We start from the raw sequence: 11,909 nt of genomic DNA on the forward strand, positions 1-11,909 counted from the left end.
ACAATCCAGTTTAAGAAAACACAGCAAAATGTCATACACTTTAATAAGTACAGGTAGTATTTACAGTATATACACCATAACACAATACTATGCCATCACTACTGTATATTTTTCATAGATTAGGAAGTATTTACATTATGGATAAGACCATAAATTGATTCTGAAATTATTCTGATACACAATAAATTCAAGTAGGTGTGCCTTGAGACAGTAGTCCGACTACGACCATGGTAGAAGAGGTATGCAAGAACCGCTTCACAGGTGCATAATGGTCCGAGACTATGAAGAATACTTTTTAATACGCTCGTCAATTGGGCGCCATGGGTTGGGGGCACAACGTCAGTCAATATCAAACACAAACTATACAAGTTCATACGTACATACTTAGTCTATCTGTGGTGATCTTAAAAGATCACAACCATTGGTTTTCTTCTTCCAAAGCTTTACACATTCATGTTTGGTCATCAGCCTTCAGTGGAAGCAAACGCTAGACCAAGGATTACATGCTGTAGAGTGTCCTGGTGGTCTAAGGCACCTACCGCAACCCTGTGGATTGACTTCACTGCAGGGACATTTGTTGCATGTCACCTTCTCTCTCTCCTATGTTTCCTGCTGTTCTCCACTCAACTATCAACTATTTCATGAAGTAAGGATGACAGAAAAAAAAAAAGTTTAACAAAAAAAAGAAAAAGAAAAAAGAAAAGCAGTCACTGTGTTTTAACTCATATTCACATTTTTGCGTACATCTTGTCCAACAGCTTAAAAGTACATCTTGAACAGACACTGGGCATCCCCCACACGGAGTGTGAATGATCCTTGACTGGAGCAACTCATTACTACACAACTCACTTATGACCGGGGTGATGAGACATTGCATGCACCTAACTTCAGGTACGCCACCCAAAAAGAGAAGCTGCACTCCACCTTGTGTCTCCATTATGATTGCTGGTGGTTTATACATTATGGTATGTGTCCTGTGCCGTGTCTTTGTTTTGACCTAGCAGACCGAGGCGGCGCTTTCCCTCCTCCCCTGCTTCTTCAGCAGCTGGATGCGGTTGTGAACGTAAAACTTGATCGACCTCCAGTCTCGCTGGTTGCTCACCAGCAGAGGGCAGAGTTCGAGGCAGCGCTCACAGTCCGCCTTCGCAGGGACTCGCAGCTCCATGAGGTTCCTCTTTAGGTGAGTCTCCACTGCTACACGCTCAGCCTCTGACCACGGGCGCTTAAGTACACCACGCTTCCCTGTGAGATAGAGGAGAATGCATTGGATCAGGTTTATAAGGAAGTGACTGAAGTTCGGGAGGTTATAGACCGATATTGGCAGATGGTTGGTTACCTGATTTGGGTGGAATGCATCTTCTCTTGTGAACATTGGCTATTGATGGGCTGGCTGGAGCGGGAATGGGTGCCCTCTTCTTCCGTGGCGGTCGCCCTGGTCCTTTCTTCTTCACCATCACCTCAGCTTTCTCCTTAACTTCCTCTTTTTCTTCCTCTGCCTCGGACTCTTCTGAGAAGGAGTCAGCTGAGTTGCCAGACAAGACTGTGGGACAGAGATGAAATGGTGGGTAGTTAACTCAAATCAAATGACTGACATACAGTTTAATATTTGAAGAAAGGGGATCAACTGCGGTGCTGTAACTTGTTAAAAATGTTTGTTAATGAAGTGGTGGATACTAGCAAGATCTACCTCTTAACCCAACAGAACCTCTGGCAGATTCTTTGTAAACACATTTGTGGAGATAAAGTTTCTACAACTCAAACCCTATCTACAATGTTTCCACAATGTAATAGTCCAGACATTAAATGGTATAGGTGCATGATACAGAATGTTACAGTGTAGATTTCTTTTTTTCAACTTAGGGAAACAAAAAGGCGTGGTTCTGTATTTTGGGAAATACGGCTTTTTGCGTTCTTGCTGATGGTTAGATGAGAGAGAAGACTGGTAGTGCTCTCCTGCCTGTATGCCAAATATGAAGCTACAGCTAACCACCGGTTAGCTTACCGTTAGACTATTTCCTGGACTAAGTACGTGGAGTCTGCACCCATAAAAGGGCATGAGACTGAAGGGCCGTGTGCACTACGAAAGTTTGACGAAGGTTGAGCACCGGATTTAAAAAAAATAATAATTAAAAAAACGTCAATAGATCTGAAGTGGTGCTTCTGCACGCCGTGAACACTAAACTAGCCGTCATACTTTGTAGCGTCAGAAGTGGATATAAAAAAGATGCATTGGACCTATTACTTGTGTGGAAGTGTTAGTGTGATGTATATCATATCTATTCTACTTTTATATATTTATATTTTAAAAAGCTGACATTCCTCGCAGAGTCCAATCCATAGTCCATCAATAATTCCACATTCAAAATAATCTGTTAAAATGAACACAGAGTGTTATGTTGACACTTTGCATTATTATTACACCATTATTCACGGTGGGAGTTCATCCTTTCTTGGCAGCAGAACCTGCATTAAATTAAACATCGCATGCCTGAAATACCTGCTGATGGGCCCAAGTCAGTTCAACATTTTACCTGAAGACAGATAATACATGATGTATCTCTTTACCATCCAACTCGAGGCAGATGTGCTGCAGGCTCATCCCTCGGAAAAGCACGCCCTCCTTCTCTCCATAAAGGACAACACGACCCACACGACCCATCAGTGCTGGATCCCGTATGATAGTGGAGCAGTTCTGGGTCACATGGTACTCTCGTTCAAGGAAGTCCTCCAGCTGTTTGGTGGCTCCATGCTGGCCCTCGCCCTCATCTAATAGTAGCAGTTGAGTAAGTATCGCTACCTGCCGCCGTACACGCGTCGCTGTCAGTGCTCCGGGGTTTTTGGCCCCGCTGGATCGTGCCAGGTTTCTCAGAAGGTCCGTGCCCCGGAGCGGTGTGGCAGGCGAGTGGTAGGGCCGGGAGAAGACATATGGGCTCTCTGGGTCCACGCCCACATTGGGGCTGGTTTGAAGGAGTAGGTCCAGGCAGGACTCACAGTGTGGCGGGAGAATAAGCGGCTGGATGCGACCACGCTTGCCCAAAACACTAGCCCGCGGAAGGTTACAGAGGACATGGCGTTCGAAGGGGGACAGGAGGGCTTCCATGCCAGAGGAGGAGCTGTTGCTGGAGATGTTGCCGGAGCTGGCCGGAGGAGTGATACGGTTGTGGTAGTCCTGGACAGTGAGCTTGGCCACCTCACATTCCCTGTGGCGGTTGTAGAGGATGAGCAGGGACAGGCTGGAATGGCAGAGCAGGCGCCAGGACTCCGCAGAGTGAGGAGAACGGGTTAGAGAAAGGAAAGAGGAGTGCTGCTGGTGGCGGAGGTAGAGGACCAAACAGGAGAGGGAAGAGAGCAGTGGAGACATGTGATGTCTCTGTGTGCTGGAAAAGACAGAGGGGAAAAATGTCTTTTTAAAAAGCAGTTGAAACCACAAAACACTACCCCAAAACCCTGAACAATAAATATCTAATTGGTAATAATAATCCAACAATACCTTACAATCTCTCCATTCTTCTCCTCTGGTGCGTCTTCTTCTCCTTCTCCACTCAGCTCCAGATCTTCGTTTGGATCTATGTCTGGTTCTGGAGTAGGAGGTGGAACCAGCTCCTCTTGACTTCTCGAGCTCTCCACCTCCACCTTTTGCTGCTCTTCATGCTTTTCTCTCTTCATCCTCCGACCCCTTCTGGGTGCAGACGGGGGAGGTGGTGATGGACTCTTCACTCGTGACACCAGCGGGGGCGCGTGGCGTTTTGAGGTGGGCAGTGGTACGCTAGGCCCCTTCTTGGTGGCCGCAGGCTGAGTAGAGGAAGGCGGCGAAAGCGACAGAGAGAAGGAGACACCGCCCGTGCTCGAGCGTGTAGCTGGCGATTCCCTCTCCCTGGAGAAGAGGGGAGGGGGAGCGGGGCTGGGGACCGAGGGCTGAGGGACAGCAAAGGAATGACTGTGAGTGGCGGAGGCGGAGGACGATGAGGGGTGAGGGTGTGAGGCGCTGCCATTTGAAGCGCTGTGCGTGTGCAGGTGTGCCAGCTCCATGGCTGTTCTAACGTCTGGCTGGTTGGCGTGGTGCTTCTCCAGGTGGCGTGCCAGAGAGCGATAGTGGCGGCCGCAGTATGGGCAGTGCTGCCGCCGGCTCACTGTGGCACCGCTGGAGCTTCCAATGTTTATGTTAATATTGTTGTTGATGTTGGTGGTCGGGGGTGCCAGGGCGCTGACTGGGGGCTGGGACTGGGATCTGGCAGGGGTTGCGACAGGTGCTGGGTGGGAAAAGGATGAGCAGGGGTGCCCAGGGCCTCTGGAGGAGGTGGGCGCGCTTTTCTTCTCCGAATCGACCGTTGCGGGCAGCTTGCGCTTCTTGCGTCGACGAAGCATTCGCCCCCTTATTTCCTCAATTTCCTCTTCTTCGTCATCGTCGTCATCATCATCATCTTCCTCCTCTTCGTCCTCCTCACGGTCTGAGTCACTGGGCTCCGAGTGGGTGAGTGGGGAGGATGAGGGTGATAATGACCAGGAAGGGGTAAGGTAATCAGAAACAGAGAGGGACAGTGGGTGGGGGCCAGCCTCTTCCTCCTGGTTAGACACATTTCAAATGAAAACAAACCAAATTAGCTCAACATGTAGCTATTATCCACAAGATTTACATTCTTTGATCAATCTTGCATCGTTAAAGGCATAATATGTCCCAAAAATATGCTTTATGGTACAGAGGGGATGAGCTACATCAGGCTTTGGCAATTTGGTCTTTTCATGGGATTTTTAGCAATCTGAAAAATATTGAACATCCCCAGTTAGTATCTCACCATTGCATTCTCTCCCCAGTCCGTCAGGCTGTAGTCCACTGTGATCTCCTCCCCTTTGGCAATGTCTCGGATTGCTATGACAACCAACCGCACCTGGGTCCCACAGTGGACTTCTCTGATCCGGCAGTTGGGTGGTGGATGAAAGAGGACAGGTCCCCGAACACCACTCGCTCCCTCGTCCCCCAGCTCTGGCACACTGGAAAACATACAAGTGACATTAGCAATATGGATGCCCAACCTAGAAAAATGTCTAAGCACAGTTACTATAGCGAGGGTCCTCCATACCAGAGCTGAGTGGGATCGGGCAAGTAGTAGGGACTGCCAGGTGGAGGGAGGCGGTCTTCTGCCCCCTCTGGGTACTGGCCGTCACCTGGGACAGAGTGGACTCTTTAAATCTAGCACATCTTAACTGCTTTATCACAAACCACCAGCCTTATGTTTGAAATTTGAAAGGTGGCTCTCTGTACTACAATACACTGCTAATTACAACATGGTACACTTGTTTATCATAAGCACCAGAGTGGATAAAAACGCAAACAGCAGGTGGTTAAATGTGTGTGTGTGTGTGTGTGTGTGTGTGTGTGTGTGTGTTTATATATATACCGGGGCTGTAGCTGTGTTCTGACATGCTTTCCTCCTCCTCATCTTCTGTTACATACGCTCGATCACACACCTTCACAGGTGTCCCCTTCCTTTTTCTGCCACACACTCGCCTGTAAAAAAAAAGAAATAACAGTGCTTCCTTTAACATGATGATACGTTCAGGCATAGCAGTGCTCGAGACTTTCCTCTGGTAAATATTCGAACGACGGGCAGCTGAAATGAGCAGAGCATGTGATACCTGTGGCAAAGCAGTAATTGAATCTGCTCACGTAACATTTCTCTTAGGCGGGTGACTCATCCACAACAACAATAAGGCTACAAACTACTTAACTAGTGATGGTGGCAGCAGTGGTGTAAACAGTGTAATTTTTGTTCTTCCACTTTAGAAAAGTGTTGATGTCTTTGATTGGGCAAGCAATCGAAACAAAGACATTTGAACAATGTAGATGTCTGCACATCCTACAGATATTGCAGGTTTTAGTATATTAAGTACAGTAGAGGAAAAGTCCCTGAAAAATATATAAAAGACAAATAAGGAGACACATCAACTACATTATCCTTTTAGGGTTTTATTAAGAGTTTATCAATTTCATACATTCCTGATCAGTATGTTGATTAATTTTACCATTAATCTATTCATCATATATCACATAATGTCAGAGGATAGTGTGGAAAATACCCATCATAATTTCCAAGGGCTGAAAGAGACATTTTTAAATTGCCTGTACTGCCCAATCAACACATTAGAATCCAAAAATATGCCATTTACAATAATGCAAAAAAAAAAAAGAGAAGAAAAGCTGAAAATACTCATATTTGATAGCTGGAAACGGCACATATATTTTCCTTAATAACTGACTTTAGGTTACCGAAATAAAAAAATGTTGACAATAATTTTCCTGTTATCTAACCTCATCAATTATTTATATTTCAGCACTAATCAGATATGTCTTTTGTTCAAGTAAAGAATCCACACAGTTCATCACAGCCTGTCCATCATACTTAGGTTTAATCGCCATAATTGAAGAATATGTTTTAGTACCACATCAATGCTAGTTTCCATTAGGTTTACCTGTAAACACAGGTGTTGATTTTGATGTGAGGACACAGATCTACTATAAACAGGCAGCTAGTGTGTAAACTGATTTCAGCTATCTTGGTTATCACAGATTTATTTGTATCTGTATATTGAAATGGCCCCACCCCTTTACCAAATCACGTCAGACTGTATACATGCATTAACAGAGACCCGATTAGCACAACATAGCGTCCCAAATGCACTGAGCCGGGTGAGAGTCAACTGTTTTCAGGTGCATTTTAGCCATGGTCAGCAACTTTGTTTACTCAAAGCCAAGCAAGCCACGAGTCATGATCTGCACCAGCTGAGCAGTCAAGCAGTGTTCAGAGCACAATAACACTGAATGGACGAGGTGATTTGATGGATATTATGTTCTGGGATCTGCAGTCTACACAATCTGACATGACAGGGGTTATCGACAAGACAGCACACCATCGGCCAGCAACATACACAGCGGACGATTCCTGCTGGGTGCATGCTAACATTAGTGCTAAACCACAGCTAGCCTGTTAGCTTCCAGCAGCTAACGTTGAGACTTAGGTCCCGTCAAAACATCAAAAATAAAAGGCTGGGGATTACATGCGAGCCGAGGCGGCCAGGGGAAGACGCATCCTCGCATGACACAACAGCTGCAACGAGAAAACAAAGAAAAATCACTTCCCCCGCTGCGTTTTCTCCATTATAACGCTGGACTCATGCACGCGAAAAAAGGGCTTCTAATGTTAACTAAACAGACGTGCACGGTCGCAGCGCGTGCGTCTCAGGCTCTTGCATTTTGCTCACAAAACCCCGGTGAAAAACACCGCGCGCGGGAACAAACCGGGGGCTTTCTGTGCTCACTCACCCCCTTGGCGGCGGCGGTTTGCTTCCATCCCCGTCGCTGTCGAGGGTCGGTGGCTCCCGGTAGTCAAAAGGCGACCGTACATTCTCCGCCATTAGGACTCCCTTCCCCTACCTCTCGCGCTCCGGTAGATTGCCCAACGCGCATGTGCACAACATCCTTTGGGGTTCTAATGGTAAAATGGGGTGCACCTACCTCTTGAGGAAGATAAAGACCTTCAACCTCAAGATTCAAATTGATTGAAGATACAGTATTGCGGCTATTCAATACGGTGTGTTAACTTAACTTCCATGCATTCACATGGAAGTGCAGTCAAATCAATGCCTTGTAATTAATTAGACCTGTTACAGACTGAAGTGAAGCCTACATTGGCACATTGGTTGTGATCTGTACACTTAACACTGTTTAACCAGCTTGTCACTAAATTACTTTTCTTAATTTCACGATAATTGCTTATAAACGTGATTTTAAAATGATGGCATATTTCAGAAGTGCACCACAAAAATAATGTCTTCATCATAAATAAAAGTCCTGTATTCTAAATCCTACTTGAGTAAAAGTACATAAGAATTATCAACAAGATGTACTTGAATTTACTACCAATACATATTCTGCAGAAAAAAAAACCTGCAACTTAATACTAATTCATCAATGTGTGCTATAGCATTTAACTTTTGTAGCTGGTTTGGGTGGAGCTATTTTTACCTACCCTATAAACAGCTAGGTAGTTTTAGGCCAGTGCCTCCCCAATCTATATGGGTCCGGGTGTCGGTGTCTACAACCTTATGTTTTTGCAAAGTCTTCATCTGAAAAGCAACTAGTTATTGAAGCTGTGAAATAAATATGGGAGAGTTAAAACGAAGAAAACAAATTCCCTCTGATATTTGGTAGAGTACAAACATAGAATAGCATGAAATGTAAATACGCGACTACAGTAATAGTGCCTCAAAAGTGTTATAAGTAAATTCCAACACAGTTACTTTTCAACACTGTGTAAAACAGGACTAAATACAATGGATATCCCTATACTCATATCTGTGATTGGTGTTGACAGTAGCTTTTGCGCAACTTCAATATTTTTAGGGTTTCAATAAGAGAAGTAAAGAAATACATATTTCGTAAAGCTTTATTTATGTCCATAATTTTCTAAAAATGTCCAAAGAATTTTCTTGGAAATACACATTTACCTCTAATTGTAGGGAACATAGACATTTCTTTGAAATAGCCGTTCAATTTAAACCCAAGAAAATATGAATTGAATATATTATAGGAAACTATCCTTCATATATTTTCTAATATTTGCATGCTTCCACTAGAAGACTCTCTAGGCTATGCTAGCCATTATGTATAATTAACTAATTAGGAGCTTATCAGCTCAACTCCGTCTCTAATTGTCCTATATTATATAAATATGTTGAATTATATAGCAAAATTATCAGGAAATTAGGGACATCTAAAATTCAGTGTTACCAAATACTTTAAAAGAAAACAAATTGGTGGATTTTGCAACTATTATTAATTTTGATATCATTACACACACACACAGCAGAAGGTTATAAAAAATATGTCGAAAGTAGAGTTAAGGCAACAAAGAAGAAGTGTTAAGAGTGGGTTTTAATCGTCAATGCACATCCAGTTAATCATCACAGAGATAAAAGAAAAGCATGGCAATAAGAAATCCACCATAATATCAAGTCTGGAAGTCCCAGATCATTCACTCAGCGAGATTATGCCGCGTCAGGCATTAAACACTACAGTAAAGTTGTTGTGTTACGGAGTGTTTGATACATTTGGCTACAGAAAGTACAATCCTACCATTAACTATTAGTCTAATACAGTATGTCTTAAAGTAGGTATTTTTTTTTACCTTCCAAAGAAGGACATGACAGAAAAGATTTGAGAAGCACTGGTCTTATAGTTAAAACTTGTGAACAGTGTAGCAGCATATTCAAGTACAACATCAGGAGAACTTGGTGACCAGAGCAGCAAACATGACACTTGATGATCATCACAGATTGTTCCAAACCAAAATCAATACACGCATTTAAAATGTGATATGGAATTATCTAGACTAGATATGTTAATAAAGCTAAGTGACCTATTAAAATAGCAAATGGCTACAGATTCAGTTGCACATCAGTCACAGTTCATCAGTCATGTACTTTTGGCTACATTCTAGCAGTTAGTAGATTTTCTAGTGTTAGGAACAGCAGATAGTAAATCCACTTAAATAAAATAAATAACACACTGTATACAAAAAAATTAATTTTTGGAGAGTCTAACTCGGCCACTTCACAAACCAAACCAAACTTTATACCAGTAAAAGTCTGCACTCACTTCTTTGTCAACGGAAAATAGCAACTGTGGCAAACTAGAGGTAATTTTAGCACTTGCTGTGGAAATACCAACGTCTGGGAAAAGCTGTCTACAGGGCTTTGTTAAAAGGAGCTTAGTTGTGATTTTAGTTAAGCAGCACAATTTTTTAACCTCTAGTTTGCACAGAGTATATTCAACAGAGCTTAATATTCAATTTGGAATAGATAAAAGGGGAAGCTGGCTGTTAGTGTTGAGTTAATTCATTCATAGATGTTGTTGGATTGAAACCAAGACAATCAGACGTCTTCTGATCCTGCCCTCTCTGTGTGCAAGACATGGAGGGTCTGCGCAGCATGGTCAGCCCAGTGGACCAGCTCCAGCAGCACTCGATAGGTCCACATTTTGAGCCCGAAAACTCCCCCAGCACCATCGGTTTCCTACACAGAAGAAAGCAAGTTCACATCCACTGCCTTTTATCATAACAAAGATACCGTAAAAACAGATAAGAAAAGGTGTTTAGTGGATTGGTAGGCTGAAGTAAAACACTGTTTACGTTTTTTTCACGCTTCAACTTTCAGAGTAAATGTCCAGTTTCAATGTACTACGTTGAAAGTCTGAGGGATGGAGGAAGAAAATATGCAGGATAACAACAAATTAAGAGAATATCGAAGACATTCATGAATATGTTCCTATTTGCTTCCAAAAAAGTCAAAGTTTTACAAAACTGAATAAATCTAACTCTGTTCCAACTGATTTTTGAGCAACATCATCATTCATTTGCAGTTCTGTTTATGTTTACCTGACAAATGCAAGTCTTATATTAACTTTTAGCTGCTAAATTCTCCACTTTGTTCGCCAGCCAGTTGCTACCTTTGTCTGCCTGCTGTTTGGTGCTGAGAATAGTTGCAAAGGTTGCAAAGGTTGCAAATCAAAAACAATGAGCTGAAAGATGCTACAATGATCAGCAGAGACCTGCAGGGTTGGGTGATCATTCTTTTCGGATTTGTCACTTTGAGGGATACCTTTCAAATTAAACATTTAATCCATCGTTAATATAAAAATATTGATTGTTGCAGCTTTAAACTCAATCTAAAGATTATCATGGATATCTAAGCGATTAAGTCCAGGATTTAAGTTTTTGCTCCCAACACAATATATAATACAGGGTTTAGTCACACCCTTGCTGTAGATTTAGGTTTTACATTTAACTGTTGTGTTACTAGGACAGGGCTTAGGGCTGGTAGCTTGGAAATACCCTACTGTGGGGGCCCTTTAGAGTTGAATATTGCCAAACAGATTTGATGTAGATGAGAAAATTATTGTCATTATATCATAATAAAAGCATATATGCAACTCATGTGGGAGACAATGCTGAATTTCACAGTGCAGGGTTCCTCAGACACCTGTATGACATAATTGGGGCATTTTTGCTCCTGTTGTTCCAGTAAAAAACTGTGAAAACTATGCAATAGTTTAGTAATATTTTTAAAAATATTTAAAAATATGAATCTTTTAAAACGTGTGTAATGCACGTCGGAGTTGGTTATTCACAAATTAAATTACCCAGTTATTTTGAGAAAGCTTGGGAGATGACGAAAAATGCTCTTCGTCAGGAGAAAGTTTATTTGTTTTTTTCTTTCTTCTGCTATTCGTTGTAGACCTTATTTGAAAATATGGTACTTCAAAATATATCAACATACATGGTGGTTTTGTGTGTGCGCGTCTATAGAAATCCAAACTTAATGCTAGCAAATACTGTACCTCATTACACTGGTGGTCTGGGGTGACTTCCAGGGTCACGTTCTCAGTCTCCACCAGAACTTTGGTGCTGCTGAGCAAGTGCTCCAGCCGCAGTCGGACGTTCTTCCTCATGGTCTCATAGTCGCCCTCCAGCTCACCCCATTCCTCCTCTTCCTTCAGGATGACACAGTGGATCAGCCCCAGGCACTGCCGCAGAGCTGAATGCAGCAACTGCACCTGCCGCTCCGTGCTAGGCTCCTCGGTGTCTGGGGAAAGGGACACAATGCGTCCTGCGTCAGGGGTGTGGTCCGACAAGAAGGTCTCCTTCTCTTTCTGAAAGGACGGGAACAATATGTTTGCTTCAACTTGATGCGGAGTACAAAGCAGACGGATGCAAGGTGCTTCTTGGCCTTGCACTTGTGCCTCACATTTTATTTTAGCTCGATTACACATCTAGCACTGAATGACAGCCATATTGATCAATTAAAAGGTGTTCTGAAAGGGAGGATGAGGCACAGAAGCATGACAGATGGGAAAC

The 11,909-nt window shown here is 43.2% G+C and overlaps 1 protein-coding gene across 1 annotated transcript; it reads right to left on the bottom strand.

Moving 5' to 3' along the window:
* Positions 1 to 26: 26 nt before the first annotated feature.
* LOC137889231 (synaptopodin 2-like protein) lies at positions 27 to 7,429 on the bottom strand. Its single transcript, XM_068732995.1, has 8 exons — positions 7,319 to 7,429; positions 5,397 to 5,506; positions 5,079 to 5,163; positions 4,794 to 4,989; positions 3,491 to 4,563; positions 2,566 to 3,377; positions 1,337 to 1,540; positions 27 to 1,242 (listed from the first exon to the last, which is right to left on the bottom strand). The coding sequence occupies exons 1-8, from the start codon at positions 7,408 to 7,410 to the stop codon at positions 998 to 1,000; spliced, it is 2,817 nt and encodes a 938-aa protein (XP_068589096.1). The 5' UTR covers positions 7,411 to 7,429; the 3' UTR covers positions 27 to 997.
* Positions 7,430 to 11,909: the final 4,480 nt, after the last annotated feature.

Source organism: Cebidichthys violaceus, unplaced genomic scaffold (genome assembly GCF_023349555.1).
Source record: "Cebidichthys violaceus isolate CVI_PGR_0920_01 unplaced genomic scaffold, fCebVio1.0.p SCAF_108, whole genome shotgun sequence".
NCBI classification, from domain to species: Eukaryota; Metazoa; Chordata; class Actinopteri; order Perciformes; family Stichaeidae; genus Cebidichthys; species Cebidichthys violaceus.